The 25,533-nt window shown below is 35.9% G+C and overlaps 3 protein-coding genes across 6 annotated transcripts in view; 1 reads left to right on the top strand and 2 right to left on the bottom strand.

The window, feature by feature from the left end:
* Positions 1-6,102: 6,102 nt before the first annotated feature.
* BAK1_1 (Bcl-2 antagonist/killer) lies at positions 6,103-16,954 on the top strand. Of its 3 annotated transcripts, XM_035732105.2 has the most exons (5): positions 6,103-6,209; positions 7,366-7,544; positions 7,581-7,715; positions 12,998-13,181; positions 15,900-16,160. In XM_035732105.2, exons 2-5 carry the CDS (start codon positions 7,369-7,371, stop codon positions 16,026-16,028), a joined length of 624 nt encoding a protein of 207 aa, XP_035588572.1. In that variant the 5' UTR covers positions 6,103-6,209; positions 7,366-7,368; the 3' UTR covers positions 16,029-16,160. The 3 variants fall into 3 exon arrangements, with proteins under 3 accessions (XP_035588572.1, XP_051071012.1, XP_051071011.1); XM_051210985.1 differs by having other exon boundaries at positions 6,103-7,544; positions 14,961-16,954; XM_051210984.1 differs by having other exon boundaries at positions 6,103-7,544; positions 12,998-16,954.
* Positions 16,955-17,459: 505 nt separating this feature from the next.
* Positions 17,460-20,423, bottom strand: MS3_00001128 (uncharacterized protein). The gene has a single exon (XM_051208634.1). It carries the CDS (start codon positions 18,180-18,182, stop codon positions 17,733-17,735), a length of 450 nt encoding a protein of 149 aa, XP_051071010.1. The 5' UTR covers positions 18,183-20,423; the 3' UTR covers positions 17,460-17,732.
* Positions 20,424-22,334: 1,911 nt separating this feature from the next.
* RUNX2_1 (Runt- transcription factor) overlaps positions 22,335-25,533 on the bottom strand; it is a gene marked incomplete at its 5' end in the record, with an annotated part of 29,637 nt that continues 26,438 nt past the window's right edge. For both annotated transcript variants that reach the window (XM_051210983.1, XM_012941979.3), the window contains one exon: positions 22,335-24,468. In XM_051210983.1, the coding sequence (XP_051071009.1) occupies positions 22,979-24,468 (1,490 nt within the window). In that variant the 3' untranslated portion in view covers positions 22,335-22,978. The remainder of the gene's footprint in view (positions 24,469-25,533) is intronic.

The following is a 25,533-nucleotide window of genomic DNA, read 5'->3' as shown; positions in this document are numbered from 1 at the left end:
AGACGGGGTGAGTCTCCGAGCATCTATAAGCTCTGCGGACGCCTCTGAAAACAAGTCATTTTTTTCCCAACGTTTTGGTTGAAGTTACCAGTGCATGTCACTGCTGTTCTCACAGCTTTATGGACATCATACCAAACTAACTTGGGTTAGATATTACTTGCATAGTTAAATAGCCCCTCCTGTAGTTGTTCTCGAAATTTATCCTCACTTTTTCATCATTAAATCTGACTCTAACTGGTTTTCTTTCCGTTGCTTTCCTTCACCTAGTTAGATGCAGAATAATTTGTGCAGGAGCAAGGGCATGATCCGAGTATAAACATGTGCCCTAGTCTAAGTGACAGTCTTCAACTAAGTCCCCTCAACGATGGCTAATGACAATATCATATATTTGAGTTCATCGATAAGTCGGTTGTAGGGGTTGTAGTGGCATTTGTTCGTAACCGCATGATCTTTGAAGCCGAGTATATAGTTACTAATGAGATTTACATTCAACCCGTAACGCTTAAGGAAAGTCAAAGATGGTGAACTCGGGAACGGTAAGTGATTGGTATAGCATGGCACAGCCTTACAGGCTTGGCCATTCGGTGTAGCTCATATCTTTCTACATTAAATACACAATTTTATCTGCAGTCAAAATGTGTCCTTCAAAACTACTCAATATAATATTTCTGATTGTAACGACAGGACGAGTCAGTGTAGAGAATGATGTGACTTCCACGTAAGATCTTATAGATTGTTTAGTCACATCATAACAAATCTGAAACTTTGGGATTACGTTTACTATGACAACAACAAAGATAAATGTACTAATACCAAATTAAACCGTAATTCCACTGGGTCCTCACGTCGGTCGATATTTCTCCTCATATTTAAAATTGGTGTTCGCTAGAAATAGACGGTTTTCTGAGCTCAGTTGCAACGGACGGTCTTCATTATCTCTTCGCTTAAACACAACACCGTAAGATTTGCCTAAGTGTTTTTTGATTTGGCATAGTTTACCTACTCAACGTTAAAATTACCTGCCACTATTACTAAAGCAGATTGTTTAGCTTTTTGAGGGAGGTTGGATAACTCCCCATAAATTTGTATTTGACTTCGTCCGAGCAGCAACCAATGGGAGAGTAGGCAAAGACAACGAAAATGCAACGCTTTGTGACCATATCTTTTCCAGTTCCTACTGTCCTGTTTAGTAAACAGCTCACGAGCGACTGTCTATTGTAGTGTAGTCTAACATAACCTGTTCTGCTTTTAAACTTAGTCTGATATTCATGCCAGCCGGGCTAAGGGTAGTAGCAATGAGGTATTCAAATACTCAAAAAGTAAACCATGCCTGTTCTTTACGCTGATGGGGTGAGGCCAAATAAATGATCGCACTTGAGTCCTGTGTGTGCACTCTGGAAACGCAACATACATCAGTGGTGCAGGATTCCAGATTCTTAGCTAAAGAAGCCTGTTTTGCTATCTGACACAAGGTCCGAACCATAAAAATTTGAAGTGCGCGGTGTGAAATTGTACTAGGTTGTCATAGCGAATTCACACAGTAGTAAATACTTTATTGTACAGTAAATGTATTAATTATCAGCCATAACGTCACTAATGGGGTTCGACCTGGTGACTTCAAATAACTTGAGCACTGGGTCAATGGGTAAGAATAAAAGTAATGATGTATTCGTAGTATACCTGTTGAATGAAAAATAATTTTCTGATGTTTCGTGACTGTGTATAAGAGACCTCTTCAGAGAACATAGGCTCAAGTACAAGAAAACAAAGCAAAAATATTTGATACATTCGAAAAATCGAAGGCATACCACGAAAATTGTCACTGTAGTTATTGGTAAGAACTACAGTGATAATTTAGAAACTAAGACTATGATTTAACTACTTAAAACCTAAAACTTCAGATTTTTGCTGTTTGTCTGATGGTTACGAAAATAGTTATCAAGTACCCTTTTAAAAAGTCCAAACCAGAAACTTCGTTATAACAATACAATCAACGGCGTTTTAGCAAAACATTTTAGCGTATTAGTTAATATGTTAGTAAGTGTGGATAATATACCACTTGGTGGTATAAAAATTAGGGTTAAATTCCCATGTGTATTGGTGTTGTGAGATGGAAATAAAATTAAATATGGCAGCCTAAACAAAATGTCTAAGTTGGTTGGATGATAAGGCTTCTTTTCTCGTGACACGAGCAGGACGTCACATTGTTTGAAAACTTTCGGGCACTTACCTATCATTAGAGATAGAAAAGCCCATTCGATTTATTTTGACACTTTTATGTTTACCTGATGGTCACTGAATTTACCATACACTTCTGTCGCTGGCATAATTTAGAGTTGTTCAGGTTTCACAAGACTATCAGGAGGGTATTTTCCAAGGGTGATAGTTGGTTTGTAGTATGCTTTGAATTCATGTTACTAAAAGTTTCTTCCATTGTGCCACAGTAGTTTTTTTGTTAGTCTCATGACAACCCGCTTCACGAAACAAACCCAATTGGTTTTGTATTGTAGCGGTAAATAAATCCCCAAAATAAATAGCTCTGTAAGTTTTCGACATTGGATGCTAACCATATGTTTTAGTGGACTCATCTAGCTGAAGGCGCTCGGCCATTCATCCGCACCAGATCACGTGTGGTAACGCTGTGCTCAAGATCTACCGCCATCGCTAGCCAGATTAGATCAGAGAATTCCGATATATTGGTTATCGCCAAATACACTCTTCCGATCTCCTCGACCCTGTCTTTTGACTTCTCTTGGTGGGTCCGAATTATATTAGAGGGTGTTACTGGCAAAAGCGTTGTCAAACACTGAATACCTGTGCCATCTTCAGTATCAAATCAGCGGAAGAGTGATGTAGTGGCAGTGGGATAGCACTGATTCCTAATTGTATGATAATTTAAGCTGAATGTGTCTCGCCTCGACAGTATTATCTTTGCACTCTAAACGGTAGACGAAAGGTGGTGAAGGTAATGAAGTTTGGCACGGAAACATCACCGAACACTCGTGGTTCGGAAACTCAAGTTGAATCATTCTACGTACCTACGCCCATGTGTTGAATTTGCCGCTCTGCTAATAGGCGTGTTTTTGTTTTCCAAAGGCTTCTGCAAAAAGGTAATTTTAACTGCCCATATAGTGTGGATTACGATAGACAGTAATGTAACTATACAGTAAGGTTATGTAGACTAGCTTCTCACATGACAGCGGATCAACTAAGTTGTTTAAAGGCCGTTAACTTAGTGGCATATAGATGCTCGTCAATATCGAATGTAGTCACAGAGTCTGCAAAGTCCTCTTTTCTCACTGTCTTAATGAGATCCAATTAACCCACTCGATTGGAACTCAGTCTCCCTTGCATTGGATTATTACTGCCTAAATGGTTGGCAAACACAGATGGAAGACGATTTATATGGAGCTCTATGTCCGGTTTATTCCTCATTTAGTCAACTAAAAAGAGGTAAGTGAATAAATATTTGACTAGCAGGACCACAACTTACAAGGAGTGAGGAAAATGCAATTATATCCAAAATAATACATTGCAGCCGAAAATAGTAGTTCAGAAATAAGATTTAAATTCCACTAGTGTTAAAATTATAGGAAATAGGACAACGCGTTATAAATTATCAGAAAATTTATAAACTGTAGGGTAAGGCTAGTACAAAACCAAATACTAGTACTTTGTAGATTCCGAAATTAGCAAAACAGTGTCCCAAAATTTCTTTTCTTGTTTGTGAGCGCTTTTTTATTATTACCTTGACATCATAGACCGTTCAGAAAAAATATAAGATATAATAATCTGATCGACTCAACATTTAACTTTAGAGCTTTAACTTGTAGTTTGTTTGAATCTGGTGCTTTGCTACTCTTGATCAATCTGATGGACTTGTAACAGTTCACCTGAGTGGATTTGAAATTAGATGAAAATATCCTACTAGGATTAGAACACTAAATTATTTTTCGACCTCCCTATTTTGTCAGCATCCTATTTTCCATCATTCTCTATCGAATGTTGAAAGATTTCTGCCAAAAAATAGGACCCTTACCCTCTACATGTCCAATGCAATTGGTTCCCTTTATGAATTTGACTAAAACCGAAACAATGATTGAAGGGGAATAATAGCAATTCGTCACATTTCGCGGTTTCTCATCAGTTGAAATGTAACACTGAGGCAAAATATAACGTAAAACAACTGAAAATTAATGACAGAAAAAATTAAAATAACAAAGACTATTAATAATGCCTATCTGTATACTTAGATATATATTTTTATAGGAACAGATGTGAAGTCATTTGAGGCACAGTTCAGGAAACATGTGGGGAGGTCAGGCAGAAATTAAATGAGGTCCGGAAACGGGTAAGATAGACTGTGTGGTAATTATGGAGGTTACAAAAGACCTACGTAGGACTACTAGAATTAGAAATCGACAGTATGGGTTACGCAATAACGGAACGGGATTTCGAGAGCTTACATACGTTTAAAGAATTAGGGGAATAAAAGCTGGTGAATGAAAGAATGATTTTGGTGTACACAAAACAGGAATTAGTTTGGCGATGACTACATGGCAAATAAACACTAATAAAACAACCTTAACAATTTACCAAGGTAACGATAAATTGATTACAGTCTCTTTCTGGATACATAGATCACATTTGGCTTTTTACTACAACTGCTTTGGCAAACCAAAGAGACACTGATTTTTCCGTCTACTAATGATTTTGAAGGATTGTAGAATGCCCATGGTTTGTTCGGTATCAATTAGATACCAAGCTAGTGCACGGTTTAGAGCCACTGGGCCCCACAGTCTGTTTTTTTTAAAAGTACTCGGAAATGCGAACATATACACTTATCCTTGTTTGTCCAATTTATGTACCTTGGCACGTACATGTAAATTAGTAGATGTAGATAGGGGTACTGATAAAAGAGGACCCATCAACTCCTGCTTGCTTGAACGAGCATTTCGTTTCACGTAACGTCGTCAGTCTTGTTGGTGGATAAGCAACCTTAATCGTGACATTAATCGTGCTATTGATTATTCAAGTGATTTCATCTATAAAATGCAAATATAAGAAACAAGTTTTATTTTCCACTGTATCACATTTTAGATGTACTTTGGTTCTGGTATACCTGTAGTGTGGTGTCGAGTTCCAGTTGACTATGAGCACCACTACAAAGGAACGCGTGCCAGGATATCCATAAAATTTCCCGGAAGCCAAATATCAGAAGGCAGTTAATGGACCAAGTCGAGATATATTTGCTGGCGATCTCGTGGTATCGAAAGAATATCAAGATTGTGCCAGGATACAAGCTTCGTTACTGAGCGTAGCCGGATTCGCGCGAGAACACAATCGGAGTAGGCATAATGGATGTTTTTAGCGCAGTTAAACAAAGAGCACATTAAAACAGTCACTGGTACAATTGGTTATAATAATAATTGTTTTCATTAAACCAATCGTGTTCTCGTGATAAAAGTAAGTCACTACATACCTCCCGATGAATTTTGATGGACAAGAATTTTCACGTAGAAGATTCATAATGAAGGCAAGTTCTTCCAAGCTTTCCTTTGAACAAAGTTTATGAGCGCAGTCAAAAAAGTTTATGCAATCCCCTTTTTATAACCTATAGAACTGGAGATGTTTAATTTAAACAGATTCTACTGCACGTATTTTTGTGGTAGATGGATCTATGTAGTGTGCCGTTTGACGTTCGTATGATTTCAATATCTAATAAATGGAATTTGCCTTCTTCACGTTCGATTGTAAAACCTGTATCTGTGTGTGCTTCGTTAAACAGATTGCTAGGTGTTGTTTGCCCATAGTTGTAAGACTTCGATTACCTAGTTTGATGAGTCTTCTGAGATACTTATGGGTGCTTTGATGACCTGTTGTGCGAGCTTAGTTGATTCCAAGATGATTATTTGACATTTAAGGAATGTCGTCTGCAGCCATAAGAACTTGGTTAGACTCTCTAACCAAGAGTTGAACATCTCGAAATGGCTGCCAGGTCGTGGTTACACACGGAAGTTCTATAAGTACATATAACTAAAGCTAATGTCATAAAATTCCAAGCCTACTGAATGGGCTTACCGTAAAAGGTCAAGGTTTGAGGTAGGTTTCCAAAAGTGTGCGCTACCTGAATAGTTTGTCTTACAGATTCTTAATAAAGACGTTCTGTTGTCCTTTAAAGTTTAAACGTTTTCTAGCCACCTTAAAAAGTTAGTTTCAAACATATGGCTATCTTTTCGAATGTTATGAAAAGTTTTCGTTTATTCTAGAGCTACGGCCATTCTTGATGAATATCCTTTTTCATGGAAGCATATTGTCTTCCGTTCAAAACATGAGTGTTTTGCAAATTATGGAAAGTATGGGTTGGTAATAGGTTCGATTGTTTCGCACTTACTGCTGGAACTCGTTTGGTTTCATTAGCTTTCGTAAACATGGATTAGTTGTCTTAATGCAATATCTTTAACGAACTTCGTAAGTCTTGTAAGATAATAAACATCCACAGAGTTTTTAATGGCTATATAAGGTATTCACACACTTCGGGATCTTTTGATAGTGCTTCCAGTGCAACATCCTTGCATTTTCATGTCGTGAAACCACTTTTAAGGCTTTCCCGAAAACCGTAATTATATTCCGTATACAAAGTGATGACGGAAATACTCTTAAGCAGCATGGAGTACTCCAGCTGTTGTTGCAAGTGATTCGGAAGGCCTGATATCACTCTGAAACTAAATTCTGTTCGTCATTACATTACTACCCCGAACTCCCAAACCAACAAAATTCTCTTTTGATTTTAAACTTTTTGGCAACCTATATGGCCCTAATGGATTGACTGAGACTAAGATTTCATAAAAATATCAGAACCCTGATTTTCCCTTCACATAAACATGCTCATATCCGTTCAGTATTTTACCACCAATACTTATTTAATGTTAGTAGGACCTAGTGGCTGCGTAGAAACCCAGACATCAACTACTGTTGTGAATCTACGAACTCAGCGGCAAAGGTTGACATTAAAGGTCAAGTTGTTTTTGTAGAATGGTCATATAGTTACGGGATTCGTAAATTGTTGTTATCAGCAATAATTAAAAGGTACGCAAGTTTGGTGGTGCAATTTAAAGAATCTTTGCTGAATCAAATCGTCTCTGAAAGCGACTTGCTAGTGGTCTGTTATCAAAACAAATACTTGGAAGAAATAAACAACACTGAAGAGTGATTCTACCGACCTTCAAGGGTTTTCATAATCTTTAGCAGCCTTTTTACGAACAACATAATGTGAATTGTAGATCCCTATTATATGTATTCCTGATGCTTCAGTAGTTTTATCATGATTGCCATACATTTGTTCGCTAAATCCATTCTTCATAGACCATGTCTGGTAACTGTTCCGTTTCCGGTCAATGTGACGATCCCATGAATACCCATCAAGCTGATGGGGACGATTTGAAGACGATGGAAACGGAAACAATAGTTGAAGAATTTGTCAGATTAAAGCTAAAACAAAGTGCAGGGATTGTTCAACGCCGGCGAACTTCAACTGATATGGAGTAAGACCAATATAAACGTCGTGAAATAAATTTTAGGACACAAGCTTTAATTGGTCGTCTTATAGAAATATCAAATGAGTTAGAAGCTCAATATGGCGAACGATTGAATCAAGATGCTGAAATGTGGATCAAGTCAGCCACCTATGAAAAGTTTCTACAGATTGCAAAAGGGTAAATGTTTTTTCCACCTTCTTGCTATTTTTATTGTAAATATTTATTATGAATATTACTTTATCTAGTAGAAGCATCTCTTAGGAGATACTATGTGTTTTGTGTCCTGTTTTTGGATTGTTTCATGATCCCGTACAATATGAAATGGAGATTATCTGTGGAAAGTTGCGAAAACACTTGATTATTTCGTTATCAGTCTCTTGTTACTAGCAAAAACGTCCTAATTTCCAGGTCTAGATCTTCATTTTACATTTGTTATTCTTTCTACTAGTTTGTTTGACCTGATTCTAATTAACTTTATAACAAATTGTCCGGTTTATTTATTTGATAAGTGTGTATTGCAATTAATTAGAAAAAAGTATAAAGTAGGAATCAAAATCTCCATGAATCCCTAAACGTCTGTGGTGTTATCGATTGATTCTTGTGAGAGGTGGTAGAGCATGTTGTCAGCTTGTTCGCTACAGTTCAGTGAACTGAAATCTTAACGTTTTCGATCTTTTGTGGTATTAAAACCTCCAGAGTCAATATGGTGGATTGTATGAGATAATGTTTTGCGGATAGTAATTTTCTGCCTATATTTAAGATTTAAACTATGTTTCACATGCTACCGTGAGTAAATTTTTATGGCGATATTCCTCTACTAATATAAAGATGCCAACTCTAAAAAGTTCATGTGAGAAATTAACATCAGTTAGCTTTATAACTAACTACTGCTTCTAGTTTAAAATGTAGTCTTTTTTCTTAAGATCGTATTCGATTTGAAAAACAAAAATCCAAGAATCTATGGTTTTATGAAATCGTGACTCTCAGTTGATCCCACCCAACTAAATTGTTTTTAAATTCTTATCTTATCTCAGTTATTGCTGTAAAATAAAGTCACTAAGTTTTTAACTTATATGGTAATCATGGTTTGAATATAACGAAAAACAGTGATAGGAAAGGCAGTTATTTGAACTCACTAAAAAATTGTCGTTACAAAGTTTACTGTTCTTGAAACTGTCTTTGGAAATGGTGGAACCGTGGTCTACTCTTACACCAAACAACTACAACGATAAGTTGAACGCTGAAGTCTAACTGGCTGTCATTTGCTTTCCAGTCCCCCATCACTCACCAGCAGCTTGAATGGGAGATCGTTGTCATGTTTTCATGTCAATGAAGTTTAAAAAGCACAACTAGCTAAGCGAAGAGTATCTGATGTTGGTCGATCAACTTCGTATATCTCAAGGCTGGTTTTGTTTTAACAGTCAGGTTAACTAAGAAAACTATGGTTTTGGAGGCTAAGCGTGATTCCTTCAAACTGATCACAGTTACTAATCATCCTAGTTTAGAAGTGTGAACAGAAATTTTCCCATAATAAAGTTTGGCTAATATAGTGTCTAAAGTATAAACATTGATAGTCATCACACTTACTGTTCCCTGACTCTTGTTGTATTTTCCTGACGTGGAGATTTAATTTGACTTTTTTGGTTGGCAGACCTCATAATAGTTTGTCCTTTAAGAGGCATACCAAATAAGTACACCCACCACTTGAGTGCCCTTTACTCGAACATTATCAATCAAGTTAGAGTTTATGATAAACTATCATATGATTCGGCTACATTAAGAGGCTTTCTCCAGAGATTCCTAACTTTTCCTTTTTAGTTTTTTTAAAGACGTTTCTTTGTCTAATTTTTTTTGGAATTAACCACTTATTTGTTCATTTTGGATACCCAACTAACAGTTCTGTTTAGCAGACTTCTATAAAAGTTTAATTTTCTAAACACTACAGAGATGCCTGGAATGCGTTTTTCTTTCACCAAATGCTAAACATTGCCTCATAACTAATCTATGTCAGTGCTTTGTCTTGCCATAGGGGGTATTAGTCAATCATCTAAACCACTTCACTTATCTTAGAAGTCTCATTTATTTATTTATTTATTTGACACATAAATACTGGTACAAGGGGACACCAGATACATATGCGCCACACAAATCTCATTTGATTTGTGTGGAGGCTGGAATACTGCCTGGGTGCACAAACCGAATCAGGTGGTTTTCTGAGGGGCCACACCCGGAGCCTTCGACTTAAAGGTCCGAGCCACAAGGCAGTGGAGCAACGTAAAGAGATGCAGTCCTATGGTTTATATGCCATTTGTTCCCTCAGGGTACTGGAGCCCATGTGCACCATTGGTTTGGAATCAGGGTTTTGCAACTCCCCTAGATGGACTCTCCGTGTCCATCGGCCCCGTTAAAACGCCGGACATTCGCTTTTCATCTTTTCAATTCCGTACACAACACCCCCGCCACGAGAAGGCAGTGAATAGGACTTCCCCGGAAGAGGCTATATACGAGTGACCGTGTGAGAGCATTTCGAGAGGGAGAGCGGACTCTCTCCACTTTCGGTCGTACCAGGGCATTTGGGGGCAGTGAATTCTCAGCATAGATACTGAAAAGCTCTCAGTTTTTGCAAAATTTACTCCATCTGTAGTACAGCTGTATCATATCATGGTTGCTAAACGTAGTCTATACAAGTAGGAAATGCATAGGCTGAAACTATTTGACCTTATGTTTCCTTAAATAACTACTTGCTTATAGTTGAACCATTAAGTGAGTAATACTGAGGTAAGTCGATTGGTGAGGGTATAGACTTTCGTCATCTGAGGTGATTAAAATATGTGTCACCTGTGTTTAGCTGCCGTCAACCTCTAAGTGCGATACTGTCTAGCGTGCTGTTAGGTCGAAAAAGTCAGGGATGGTCAGATCAAGGTATGATATCAATTCACAAAGTCGTTGGTTGTTTGTCTGATTCATGTTGGTAGGGATCCATAGTTTAATCATGATTGATAATTAGTTAGCATGGCTCAAAATAGTTCGCGATGACAGAATCATATTGATTCTGTCTTCCTCCGAATCTTGAGTTTCAAATCATTCTGTAATTTTGATTTTCATCTTGCTTACTTCCTCTCACGATATCCTCACGTGGCATATAACAGCTTAGACCTATAAATATTTGTAGCAAGCCTTAAGTCGACTAATACTGACTGATATTTCTCATTCAGTTTTGAGGATTTATTTCGAATATCACCTATTAAGATTTCTTCACATGTTTTTTTGTTTCTGTAGTTTAAGGAAGATTAATTATCTCCAGGCTTGCTCAACTTTTGAATTGAACTAAGGATAAGACAAATAAGTTACCACGATACATTTCTCATTCACATAATAACTTTTTCACAAATTTGGCTCTTTGTATCGACAATTATTCATAGTTATACTTTAATAATAGAATTATATTTGTGGTGGTCGGTATTCGATATATCCCTTAAACTTCGTATACAATTCGTCTTGATAACCGTCCTACTTAACCCCAACGGTATATTATTCAGAAGGCGAATACGAAGCGTTGATTACGTTTATTTCGAGACCACACACACAGATGTCCAAAATTACAGATGCATTAAACGAGCATCAAGAGTTGTGTCGAACGGCAAACAGGCAAGCGAGCGACTGAGCGAATGTAAGCAATCGTGTACAGTCAAGCGAGCGAGAAAGCAGAGTCAACCATATGAATAACGTGGACATATATATAGCATGTGAAATTAATGAGTAATCGAATCAAATAAGCGGTTAGTAGTGAGACTAGCAGAGTGAACAAATTCGTAGGCCGTAAGCAATATTCAAGCATGCGTATTTCATACAAGCACAAAATAATAATAAGGGTACAATAAATTGTTATAGTGCGGATGGCTTTGTCCGCTAAATAAGTTAGCAAAAGGGCTTAACTGAGTTAAATGAGAATAAACCCATTTGCACGTGAGTCGCTATATATTCACATAACGTGAAATCTAAACGACTAAATAACCAATTAACTTCATGTATCCAGATGTCGTTATGTATATTATTTCCGTATTATTTTTTGTAATGAACACAAAGATAACAATTATGAAGGATCTTTTGACCTGCAAAATACATATCTGTAATGCTTTGCAGACTCATATTACACCTATGAAACTTAAACTTTTTCGCTCATTCGCTATTCTGAAGTCCCATGATTACACTAGAGTCGAATTATTTTTTTAGATTCCCCGGTTCACTTCCACCGACCTTCTTTCTGTGAACATATTTTAAACTATATCCATTGGGTTTATTTAGGAGTTATAATAAAGAGATTTCATTCCGTTCTTATTTCCTTGCTTGTCCGTAACTCAAACGTTTCGCATGCATTATGTAGACAAATATTTTCTCTTAAGCTTAACAACTAACTAATCTTTACTAACTCCTTTGCCTAATGTTTTTAAAATACTGATTATCATGTATTCGACTTTCATTGTGGTTATTTTTAGATTGAACCACTGAGAGTCACAAACCATTTACTGCCACTCATGTTATTTTCAAAAAGATTTTTAGTACATGATTAAGCTAAATGATTTCCAATCGATCACCGTTCAGTTACCAATATCGCGTTATCTAGTAGTGATACAACTTGTGCATAAGGTAACTCCTACCTTCAGTTTTTGATACGCTAGATACTACAACCTATTATTCTTTTCCTAGCTCATTTCAAATCAAAAGACATGTATTGCTTCGATTTCTTGGGACAGATTAAAGAGTATTGATTTAGGCCAGTGATTGCAAACTGATCCACTTAGAAAGTCCTCAGAAGTCGGAAAAAATTAATTTACTTACAGGCAACAAACCATAAGAGGAAAGGCTTTGAAAGCGGTAAAAAGTGAGCACTGTTCGCGTGAAGAATTCTTTCTAGTGAAAATAAAAGTTTAGAAAACTACTACACTACTACTAGATTACCTTATGTTTATCTATTTTCTGATAGTTGTAAAATAAATTTCATTATTATCATTAGACTAATTTATGCATCAAACCATATTGGATATGTTCTACATTGGCTTAACGTTTCAATATTGTCAAGTTAAAGGAGTTCATCGGTAATCTCTGTTTCTATCAAATAATTTATTTTAAAATCATTTTTAGAAAGAGATATATTTCATTGAAATCACGAACCGATCAAAATTAAGCAACCATTGAAAAACTGGAAGCATTAGACTGTTGTTTCATCCTAGTATTGGAATTCTCGACAAGGCACATCCACGACCCTGCAAACGGGAATCGGACCCAGAGCCTTCGGTCCCGCGCCCGAACCCTTACTTTGCACACGATTTGATCCCAGTTCATTGGTCTATAGATTACGAACTTCGGTCGGTTCGTGATTTCAGTGAAATTAAACAATCTTTACAACCCTATACTGTGGAGAAATAAAGTTAAAGAGCCGTTGTATTGACTTATTTTAGAGTTTTTTCGGATGGGATTATTAATTGGTCACGAATTGTGGTATTGTTCATGTTCGCTGTCAAAGTGGTAGTCAATGCAATTTCAAAAGGATTTAGTGGTCTTGCTGGTGATGTCATAAAATTTGTTGTTAAATTTGTTTTTATTCATGGTATATACAAATGGGTCGAGAGTCATGGTGGTTGGGTAAGTTACCAGTTTTTATTGGCTGGACTATTTGCATTAGTCAATAACTGAACCTAAAATAATACTTGTTCTTTTTCATCTTTAATTATTCCAGTTTTTCATAGTGATCAGATATTAATATCTGTTGGAGAACAAGGTAGATAACTTGTACTAGATTTGTACATTTATTCAGTGTATATAGTTAGAGTTGTTCGTTGACAGTTAAATATAAAGTATTCCAAAATTCAAATTTTAAATTTATTATTATTATTTAAACACATAAACATTGGTACAAGGAGGCACCAAATAGATATGCACCACATAAATCATTCGATTTGTGTGAGGGCTGTAATACTGCCCGGGTGCCCAAACCGAAGCAAGTGTTTTTCTTAGGGAGCCACACCCGGAGCCTTCGACCTAAAGGTCTGAGCCACAAGGCAGTGGAGCAACGTAAGGAGATGCAGTCCCATGGTAGCCGGTGACCCACGATTGGTTTATATACCATTTGTTCCCTCAGGGTACTGGAGCCCATGTGCACCATTGGTTTGGAATCAGGGTTTTGTATATATATTGTTACCAAAAGTTCGTGATTGAGCAGGATTATTCACGAAAGATGATATTCTACTTGCTGAGAATGTTCAACTCAACATAGAAATTTTTCGTATTTCAATGAAACGTAACAATGGTTTTAATGTATTAATTAGTTTCCAATCTTCATTTGCTCAAAACAACAACAAAACAATTTTGTTTAGAACTATCAGTCTACTTATATTTTACTAGTAGTGTAAAAATACTAGACTTAAGCCTTACAAAACAGGCTATCATTACCTTCTGAGCTGAATTCTCGAGGATTTTTGATCTGACCGTATGTTGCTATAATGTACCACTCTACATTTTTCTTAATTCTGCTACTCCATCCAGTCGTTGGATATATAGACAAAAACATAACTAGCTTTGTTATAATAACGTATATTAAATGTAGTGTTTAGATTTTACCGTTTTGATGTACATTTGTCCTTTAAGAATTTCTAAAATTAGTTGTAGTCTAAGCTACTTGTTTGCAACACCGACGCCAGTACAACAAACGAAACTTTTCTATCCGCATCTTCCTCGCTAGTGAGAGACTCAATTTCATATAAAAGTTTTCTTGGTAGAGACCCTAGAAAAAATGATTTTTATGTTATGCTTATATACAAAATATTAAAATAAAATTAACATTATAAAATGTCATGCACAGCTGGAGAAAATTAGTTTATAGGTCACTCATTCCCTAATAAATTGAGGCCCAAATGTTGACCAGCATGTCATAACAATTAATGAAACAATTCATTTATCTATGACGGGTTTACTTTACTGATTACCACTCAAGTTTAGTCTATTTAAAGATTAGAAATACAGTCGTGAGATTGTTAATTATCATTTAAATTCTCAATTATGTCCAATTTCCCTGAAGGTATGTAAATGTGTACTTACCGTTGATAAAAAGATTCATTTACCAAAATAGTTTACTCACTAGCCAAAAACCAACAGAACAATTGAAGAGGATTATTTATTTTATAGCTCGTCAACCTCATATTTCTTACGTATTAATTTTTGACAAGTCGTACTCAGTTTATTACATTATGTCAACATCATGTCAACAAATAGTGATTTCATTCTTGTTTTATCCATTCACATTCATAATAGTTTCATACTCTGTTTATCAAAAAGTAGTACATGAAACAAGTAATCATTTTCTTTTAAAATTATCTGATTTAAAAGTTATTTCACCTTACGTTTTTATTATTAAATATATTTTAGGTGGCTGTTTTACGCGAGTATACCCCACATTCTAATTCAAGTGGTCTATTTGTATTCGGCCTCACTCTGTTAATTGTTTGCTTATTGTTAACAAGAAAGATTTAAATAATTGTTTGTTATTATTATTATTATTACCTATTTATCTCTAGTTATATATCGTTTGTTAAAATTTCACATGAAATGGGAACCACACATATATAAGTTCACTTGGAGCACTTTCAAGATTAATATTGTTTTATATCGATATACTGTGTGGTACATCACCAACTACAACCATTTTTAAGCAAATAATAAGAATGTCTTTGAAGTACTGTTATTTCATATACTCGTTTATTCCTTTTGTATCTCCATAGTCAGGAAAATTATTTAAAATAGATACAGTCCCCGAATAAAGATAAAAGTATTCTCGCTCCTAGGTACCATGTGACTAATGGTGGTAATTGTAGGTGAACATATTTTTTTCTGTATCCTCTTTTCCTTTCTCTGTACAGTAGCCTCGTATTAAATTTGCATTTGATGATTAAGTCAGTGAGTGATTAAAAACCTAGGTGTTCTGTGTTAATCCCTCAGCTGCTTTCTTCTCACTATGTTATACAGAAAGGACATCGATGAAGCATATCATGTTTTAAAATGCAAGTGAATCTTCCCCACGTCGACTTCTATCTATCTCATAATTTGTAATTCCTGGTTTTTGTTGTTCTTATATATCACTCAAATATATATATATATATACTTGTAAAAAAATAAACAGATGGTATTTTCAAACAAAAATCCTCAACTTTAAGTGCCTTGTTTGCATACTGTTAGTAACCAGGTATTTTGTTTATTGTTACTTGATAATATTGCACGGTATATTTAGTCTCTGTTACGTCTTAATGTTTTACTCTCTGTACGTGTTTCTGTGTGTTCGTTTTTCATTATTTGATCCTTTTTAATCAGGTCATCAGTGCTCTATATCGCCTGTGCACATCAAATCTACTTCGTTCTCTTTCAAAGTTAATTATTCAGCGTCCCATCGATTTTGTTCTGACTGACAAATTCTCGCTTTGTTGTCTTAACAAATCGTAACAAAATAATTTTTTTCTTTCGTTTACTATTTATTAAACTTTGGATCATATATGTAGCATTTTTTCCTTTTTTTCTACTATGTGTAAATTTTAATTATATTTTGTCATTGATTAATATCAAAATTGAGGTAAATGTTACTTTTTAATCTTAATCAATTTACGGCAAGTATAAGCTGTTGTGCGTTATTTATCCCTATGTAGTTTAACCTAAACAATGTAAGATTATAGAAAATAGTCTTTGTTAGAATCAGAATACTAGTTGTTTTGGTGTGCTATACCTCAGACATTTAGTCAGGATTCCTGTAAAACACAGTAAATTCGTTCGCCATATTTGATTCGAGAAGTTTGTTGTTTACGTTTATTCAAGAACTCTGAAAGTGAACGTTTGAAGAGATTGATTTACCTCTTCTTACATTCTAAGCTTTCTTCATGATCAAATATCAATTCGTCGGAGGGCGTAGATATAGATTCCTCGCACTTGGAAGCTCCCATGAGGATAACGAATGCGCCCAATTCCTCATGAGTTTATTACGATTTACTGACTTCTATCGACCTATTTTGGCGAACTACTATTGTAACTCTAAAATCTCTTACTCATGAACCCTCAGAATTCATGTAAAGTCTTCGGAACAGTAGTAAAAACTCGTTACTGATAAGAAAACATTTATTCCATCTAACAATTGTCGAATGCCGTTATAGTTCGTTCAGGTTGTCAGTAAGAAGGCTTACTTACGCCTGTTACCCCTCGTGGAGAAGTATAGACCGTCCATCAGCATTCTCCAACGAAATCTGTCCTAGGCAATCTTTTCCCATTGTTTCTAGTTGCTATTCATGTCTACTTCCAATTCCCGACTCTGTGTTCTTTGGCTTTCCTCTCTTCCATTTCCCTTCAGGATTCCAAGTTAGGTCTAGCCTCGTGATGTAGTTTGATAACTTCAGCAATATATATCCTACCCACTTCCAACGTCTTTTCCTAACTTTCTCTTCACTCGGAATTTAGTTTGTTCTCTACCACAGTAGGTTGTTGCTGATGGTAATCGGCCAGTGGATGTGGAGTATCTTGCATAGAAAACTGTTTATAAATATCTATGCCTTTTTGTTGATGGTTGTATTGGTTCTCCACGTTTCAGTTCCGTACAATGAAACCGTTCTGACTTTAATGTTGGCTGACAGTTATTTTGAGTCCGAGATGTTCCTCAATTGTAGGAATGTGGCCCTTTGTCAATCCGTGCCTTTATATTTACATCAGATTCTCTTTGTTAATCGGTGATGCTGCCCGGGTATGTGAAGGTTTCCGGAATTTCTCCACCAAGTGTGATTGGGTTGGTGTTCTCCATGTTGTATTTGAGGATCTTGGTTTTTTCCTTGTGTACGTTGAGGCCTGGTGCAGAGGCTTCCGCTTACACTGGTTGCCCTGGCCTGCATTTGTTGGTGTGTATGGGATAGAAGAGCTAGATCATCTGCGAAGTCCAAGTCGTCTACTTGATTCCGTGCTTCCACTCAGACGTGTTAGTCGTCATAATCCAGTCAACCACCAGAAGAAAGATGAGAGTAAGCAGCCTTGTCTGACTTCGGTCCTCACTTGGAATGCGTCTGTCAGCTGTCCTCCATGCACCACTTTGTAGTGTAGTCCGTCGTGTGAATTCTGATGGTGTTGACGATTTTTTCAGGTATACCATATTGTCGAAGAAAATTTCCATATGGTCTACATATCCACATTGTCAAACGCCTCATAATCGAGGAAGTTGGTATATAGTGACGAATTCCATCCAGTTGATTGTTCAACGATGATCCATAGTGTCACGATTTGATCTGTGCACAACCGATTCTTACGGAATCTGGTCTGTTGATCTCGAAGTCGGGTGTCTTTCATCGGGTTTCCTGGTACTGACATTAATGTGATGCCTTTGTAATTCTCACACTTGCTCGGATCTCCTCTCTTTGGTATTTTGATGAAGTATCCTTCTTTCCAGTCTGTCGGCACATGTTCCTCTTCCCAAATCCTCCTAAATAGAATGTGGCGCATGTTCGCAGTTGCTTCTAAGTCTGACTTCAGTGCTTCCGCTGGTATATCATCAGGTCCTGCTGCTTTCCCACTGTTGATTTGTCTGGTGGACATCCTGGCTTCTTCGATCGTTCGTGGAGTGACATCCATATGAAGGTCTGTATACGTTGCTTCGATATACAGTGGATTCAATGGAGCAGGTCTATTCAAGAGTTCCCCGAAGTATTCTACCCATCTGTTCCTCTATTCTTGAATTTCAGTGACTGAATTGCCTTTGTCCTTGAACAGTTTATCTGGTTTATTATATTTCCCTGCTAGTTTCTTCGTCGTGTTATATAGTTGTTTCATATTTCCTTCGCTTGCAGCTTTTGCCACTGCCGTTGCTAGGTCTTCCACGTATTTCTGCTTGTCAGTTCTAATGCTCTTCGTGACTTGCTTGTTTGCTTCTGTGTATTCAACTTGTGCCTTGACTTTCTGTTCTTGTTCGACTGTTATTAGTTGCTATTTTCTTTTTCTTCCTTTCTTAAATCTTGTTCAGGGTTTCCATAAAGATCCATTCCTTATGATGATGCTTCTTGGGGCCGAACACTTCCTGTTACATTTAAGTTGGTGCTTCTTTGATTTCTTTCCAGTTGTTCTTCATGGTAATTTTCTCTTTGAGTAGATCTTGTAAGGCTTGGAATCTGCTGTTGAGAGTTATCTTGAATTGGTTGAGTTTTTCAGTATATCTAAGGAAGGCTGTATTGAATGATTGTAATGCTGTTTGTCCAGTGCTTCTTTAGCTTCAGTTTCATCTTGGCAACCACCAGGTGGTGATCTGAAGCAATGTTAGCTCCTCCCCTGGTTCTCACGTCTTCTACTGGGTTTTATTGATATAAATATGATCTATCTGGTTCTCCGTGGTGCGGTCCGGCGAGATCCATGTAGTCTTGTGTATACGTTTGTATGAGAATGTGGTGCCGTCTATAACCATTTTGTTGGATGCATATAAATTTGTAAATCTGTCACCATTCTCATTTCTTCCTCCCAATCTTTGTCGTCCCAGGATATCTTCATACCCGGTGTTGTCCATTTCGACTTTGGCGTTTAAGTCTTCCATCAGATAGTGAGGTCCTTTCCTGGGCACTTCGCTGCGATTGATCGGCACCTCTTGTGAAACTGATCTTTATCGTCGTCGCTGCTGTCATTGGTGGTTGCATAACACTGGATAACACTTATTGTGATTCCCTCCTTTGTTTTGAAAAATGCTTTAATGATTCTGGATCCGTGAGATGCCCATCCAATACGTGCTTCTTTGGACAGCATCAGAGCAACTCCCCGAGTGTGTGGGGCATTTTCTTCTTCGTGCCTGGAGTACAGCAGCATCTCTCCCGAATCTATCATTTTCTGTCCAGGTTGGGTCCAATGGGTCTCACGGATTCCAAGAACCGTCAAGTTGTATCTCCTCATTTCTGTAGCTATTTGACTGATTCTCCAAGATTGTCAGAACATTTTATGTACCTATATTAATTGTTTCTCTGGTTGTTAGAAGGGGCATCGGTCTTGTGATTTCTGAAGAATCTCGTATTGTATTGTCATTCCTCAAAGTATCCAATAAATTGAAGTCGGGGAGTATTTACATTTAAGAGCTCCCGAAAGGTGAGGATTTTCGTAATAATAATTGGTCAAAAACCTGACTTGGACCATCTATTCAAGCTACCATGCCTGGTTCTATTCACATCTCACACTTGTTACACACACTAAGTCAACTCAATCTTTTCCACATTACAAGTTCTACATGTTTTACCCACTAACACACAAATATATCTCAAATAAATCACCTTGACTGGAATGGCATTGACTTAGTCGGGCCTATTTTGTACCTTGTTCATTTGCACTATTTAGACTAGGATTAATTTGATTTGAAATGGCTTACACTGAGCCACTAAACATCAGACAATACGATTGGGGTATTACAAATATATTATTTTTATTGGTAAAAAAAGTGAATGTTTGGAACTTCCTTTTAGCCATAGGACCCAGTATTCTGGTCTACCAAAAATTGAATAAGGAGTTTAAAAGTGTGATCAGTTGCTGCAGATCAAACTTGTTTCAAGTAATCATATGTAAATAACAGGGATTTTATTGAGAGCACTCAAGCACCAACTGGGTAACAATTATAAGACTAGAAAGTTTGTCAGGAAACACTAGTAAAATATATTGTAAATAAATTAACTTTTCTATCTCTCCCATTGAAATGCAGTATATGCATCGCTGAATTCATAAATCTTTTTCCATTGTTACCAGTTATATTGTTCCAGTAACTCGGTAAACTATAGAAACGAAAAATAAATATGATTAATTATTGTAGCACTCTTTGTTTTTTAACATTTCCTGAAAACGCTTGCTTGGAAAATATAAGCAAACCGATTTCTGTCAACACAGTTTAACTAATAATAAACATTTTTCTTTTCCCAAATTTACAGGACAATTTCAGTTAACCATTCGTGTGTAACTGAAGTCAATTATATATATAATATAATTGAATAGGGGAGAAATATTTGTCTCTCGAAATTGATGTTTCATGATACTAAATGTTTTGTTCAATCTTTTTCTCTAGGAAAGAAGAAATTTCCGTTGTTATTAACACCTTCAAACTACTGTCAATAATAACAGTAGTACTGTGAATTACAAAGGCAATAGTAATAAAATTAATGGAAATGCTAAAACAATAGGATAAACGGATATAATAAGTATCTTTTTAAATTAGAATAAAAAATCCCATGAAATTTGGCTTACTTTAATATTTCCCAGTTTACACTTCACTTATTTGTTTTCTAATATTGGCATGTTATTTTGAAACTAAGCTATCAGCATGGTGTGTTCATTAAATATTTTTAACATAAAACAAGCGATTGAGTTAATCTAGTTTTGTATGAACCGAGAGAAGAATATTTATATATTATGAATGGTAATTAACTTAGTTAATGGACAAAAATTGTTTATGATAAACTCATAGTTTAACGATTAAAACCGAGTTAGAAATCCCAACCTGTAAATTCGAACTGTATCGTAAATGATTTAGTTTAGATAATTCGGTAACACCGTTTGTTTTATATTTATCAGAGACTTTTTAAGATTTATAGGTTTTCAAGTGATTAGTTATTTGTCATATACATCCCAACATTGATAAAATAATTTGAAATATTCCGAAATCATTTACGAATAATCACTTAATATTCAGAAAAAGACTTTCAGGAGCTGTAAATCAGTAGTGGTAGTACACGATTCTGAATTGGAAAATTACACACTTGCAACTCATTTCTAATCCTATTTAAATGACGTTTCTCTTCATAAAATTGTTTGCTTCGCCTTTTCCAAATGAATGCGGCCATGAAATTACATTATGTAGCATGCATAGTAAGAATACATTATGTGATATCTATGCTGGTGACTTCTAACTAAATTAGGATAGTATTTGTTTCTAATTACTAGTACTCTCAAGTTCATTTTGATTCCGCTTAAAGTAAACGGATTTATTATTGTAGGAATCGTTTATAAACTTGAAAGTCAAGGAAAGTATGTAAGAAGCCTTGATCTATTAAAACCCATATATGATACCTGCGAATGATAGTAAGGTTCTTTGCCGGGCTCCATGAAACACAAAGTTTCGCTGTAAATTAGGAGTATTATATATTTATGGGATTCCCAGTAATATTTTAACTGAGAGTATGTCTTCCTAATCACGTTAAAATTCGTAGTTGTTTAATAATCACCATTTTAATTATAAGAGCTTTATATACCATTTGTCTACATACTTACGACTGGAGAACTAAACTTGGATACTCTCTTCACCTATTGACTGATATACCTTTGGAATTAATAATATCCATTATGTGAACAGAGAAAGAAGAAGCCTTAACAAACTACGGAATCTATTTTTGGGGACGTTATTTCGTTTAATTCAAAGCTTATAGAGCAGTAATATTTATTCTTGTCCCTAGTGTATTCTGCAGACCATAAGCTTTCGTTTTATGTATGATTCACTGCCATAACCTTTTCTGTTCCAAAGCTATTTATAATTTAAACGTACTCTTTTGCACTCTATTTTCTACCCTGATCTCCAGTTTTGGATGTAATTGTTTTTTTCCTAATTGTTTGAGCGTTGTGGTCTGTTTAGTCATCTACTTATCCACGTATCTTTTTACACTAATCGGAACCAGATCGGAATTGGGAATAGATCGAGTAGTGTTCCAGTTGACTTGTCTTCTCTGTCTCTCGTACTTTTCAGCCAATCAGGTGATAGGATAGTTTTCGTCTCTACTCCAAGCAGTTGGGCTCACTTCGAACTCACTCATATTAGCCTCAAAGTTAAGCCAGTCCACCTATCGCGTCAATGTCTTAATATAGATTTAGGCAAGTTATCATCTGCATAGAAGTGGGTAGACAGATCAGGGACGTAACCATCCCAATGAAAAATATTATTAATTCAGGTGACCTAATTCATGCGATTTGCAGAAAAGACTGTCATAAAGTGAAACTTAATCGTTATGGTTTCTTGGTAAGATGTACAAAATCGATCATAAATCCTATCTATAATAAATATAATCACTGGAGTATTGAACGAGACACATATGGGCATAAATAAGATAAGTAGCAGTTTAGTACGTCCTCCCAATAATAATGTTTACTTAACTCTATTTTGCAAAAAAAATAAACGAAACACATCTAAAGGAGATAACAAATAGCTTTATTACTGTGTACGTGAATTTGAGGAATACAATAAATCTTCACTTATATATATGAGGTAAAATGTTAACGTAATACAATATTGTAAAAGTTTGTATACGCTTGTGTATGTTTACATAGTCTCTATGTGCCATAATTGTGATGAAAACAGATGAAGATCACTTGTGCTGCCTCCTAAATTCACTATTTTAACCTTCTACAAATATAATAAATTAGTTTCAAACTCTGAACGATTTATTTTCGATTAAATGACGGGCCAAAATCGATTTGATCAACAATGGATCTGGTACAGTTTGAGGAAAATAATTTACATAATTATGCTTATTATTGGGGGTACTCATGAAATTTGAATAATCAGGACTACATTCATCTGCTAACATATGTTTATTATCATGTTTACTACGATCTGTATCACTGTTTGCAGTACCGTGTGTATTCAAATCTAACAAATGTTCTATACTTAGCACATGATTTGATGAGTCGTTCTTATCAGGTGTTTGGTTCAGTGTTGAGTCCATATCTGTAGATTCATTGTTTAAACATGACGTAATGTTATTTTTATTATTAAGAACATGTCGATTCCATTTCATTTTGTTGAAACTAGAATGTATATTTCGGAAATTATCATTATCACAAGTAGTTTCATTCACTTTTTTGGTCCCCAAACAATTAGAATTTATACCTGACATGTTTAAAATTCCTGAAAGAAATGTTGTAAATGCATTATAATAATGACGATAATCAGATTCTTCCCATTTCGAATAACCTGGTTGTACATTACTTTTACTTTCATTTGGGTTAAATTTTGTTGAGTTTAACTCTGGAGTCATATTTGAATATAAAAATGATGATAATAATGAACAGGATGAATCATTTGACTGGCAAGGTCTATCACATGATGCACTGTTTTGTGGTACACTCCGAAGACAGTCTAATTGATTTTGTGCATTATCTGTTTGAGAGTTATTGCTAGTATTCCTACAACCAGATGTATCTAAATAATTAATTCGAACAGGAGTAACAGTGCCATGCGCTTCCTGTAGTTGGAAAGGAGTTTTCACCGAATTTATACTAGGTCCGATGGCTTCTAAGTTTAACACAGACGGATATGCGGTAGTATTGTAATTGACATCTTGATGTTTAGTGGGGATAATATTCGAACTAATTCGACTGTCAACACTATTGCAATGCAATAATGTTGAGAATAACGAGACAGGTGAAAATGTCTCCAAGGAGTGTGGAATGTAATTGTCCTTCATTTGCGTACCAGTATTAATTAGATTCGTATTCTTACTCCTTTCTGTACTACCAACATTTTGAGGGATAGTCGTCACGAAACCAGGAGTATTCACTGCAATATTGGTCAATGAATTTAAATTATTTGAAGTAGTTGTTGCATTAAATGTCATTTTATCCAAATATGCTTGCCTTGCCAATAATTTTGCATATGCCTCATTAATTGAAGACAGTAAATAAGTTGATTCATATGGTGAAAATCCTATCCCACTCGTGTCGCTAATTGAACTGAAAGATTTTATTGAGCTTTCAGTCGGAGAAGATGACTTGTCATTTGTCTTTTGAGTCGATCGAGGAAGTTTTAATGATTTAGTAGCATTATTTGTAATATTTACTGTTTCCGATGTAATAGGGGCCAATTCTTCCCGAACCAACATCGGTGGCGAAAATCGAGTTGATAGAATGTTGTGTTCTAGAAAGCAATCAAATAAAAATCTTAAACTGATCTGATTTCAGATAAAAATGATAAGACTACTTACAAGTAGTTTGGAACGTTTTACTCAAGTTATACTCATTTCAAAAGATCAAACTGAATGATTCAAAAAGGAAATAATTACCGATCGACAGTAACTTTTCTTACCATGAGAGCAAAGCATTCAAAATACCAGCGGAAGCAGAGTGGATTTTGAAAATACAGTAAGCTGACCGAAAGTTATCAGATGTCAGAAACTTGAATTGTGTATTCAAAAGAAGATAGTTTGTCAATCTTTCTCTACCCCGATAACATTATTATTTGTTTGTGGCATCACAAAATCTCGTTCGACTCTTTATGTTAACCGATTACATCGTCAGTCCTTTTTCCAACTCTCTTTAAATTAATTACTTTACTTTATGAATATAGAGAGTTTGGGGAGAACGTCGAATTTTCATAGTTTATATCTCGCATTGGTATTAGTTGGAAAATCATTAAAAACCAGGGAGCGCTGGTTAGCTGTATCGTCCTAGGATGAGACTCTTCAAGATTACACATTCATGGACTAACCACAGATCAAACCTGAGGTCTTTGATTTACAGCGAGATCTTAACCTTCAGAATAATGGTCCGACATTCAATGGTATAAATGCCTAACTTCAATCAATTCGCGAGACTATGAGACTGTGTTCTAGTGTCTTTTGGGAATTCCTGTTTCGCATTCAAAGTTGTTGAGCTTCACTGATCTTGGTTCTTCATCAGAACTCCTGAATTCACATCTCGGAGTTAATTGCTAATGAGTACACGTTTATTATCAGTGTAATGGACCCATGGAGATTGTTGAGTGCCCGCTTGGTAGTCTAGAGGTTAAACGCTCAATACCAGACAAAAGCCATAATCTTGACTCTCAGTGTAGTCGTACATGCCCGGCCCCATCCTAGAACAAGACAACTCTCTGGCCTTCAGTAGTTGCTTAAGATCAATCTGTGATGTAAACTATGAAAATTTTATTTTGATTAACTAAGCGTTACTCAGTTTATTCTTACTTATTATTAGTTTTTGCTCG

This window comes from Schistosoma haematobium, chromosome ZW (assembly GCF_000699445.3).
Source record: "Schistosoma haematobium chromosome ZW, whole genome shotgun sequence".
NCBI classification, from domain to species: Eukaryota; Metazoa; Platyhelminthes; class Trematoda; order Strigeidida; family Schistosomatidae; genus Schistosoma; species Schistosoma haematobium.
This window is presented reverse-complemented; position numbering and strand designations above follow the sequence as displayed.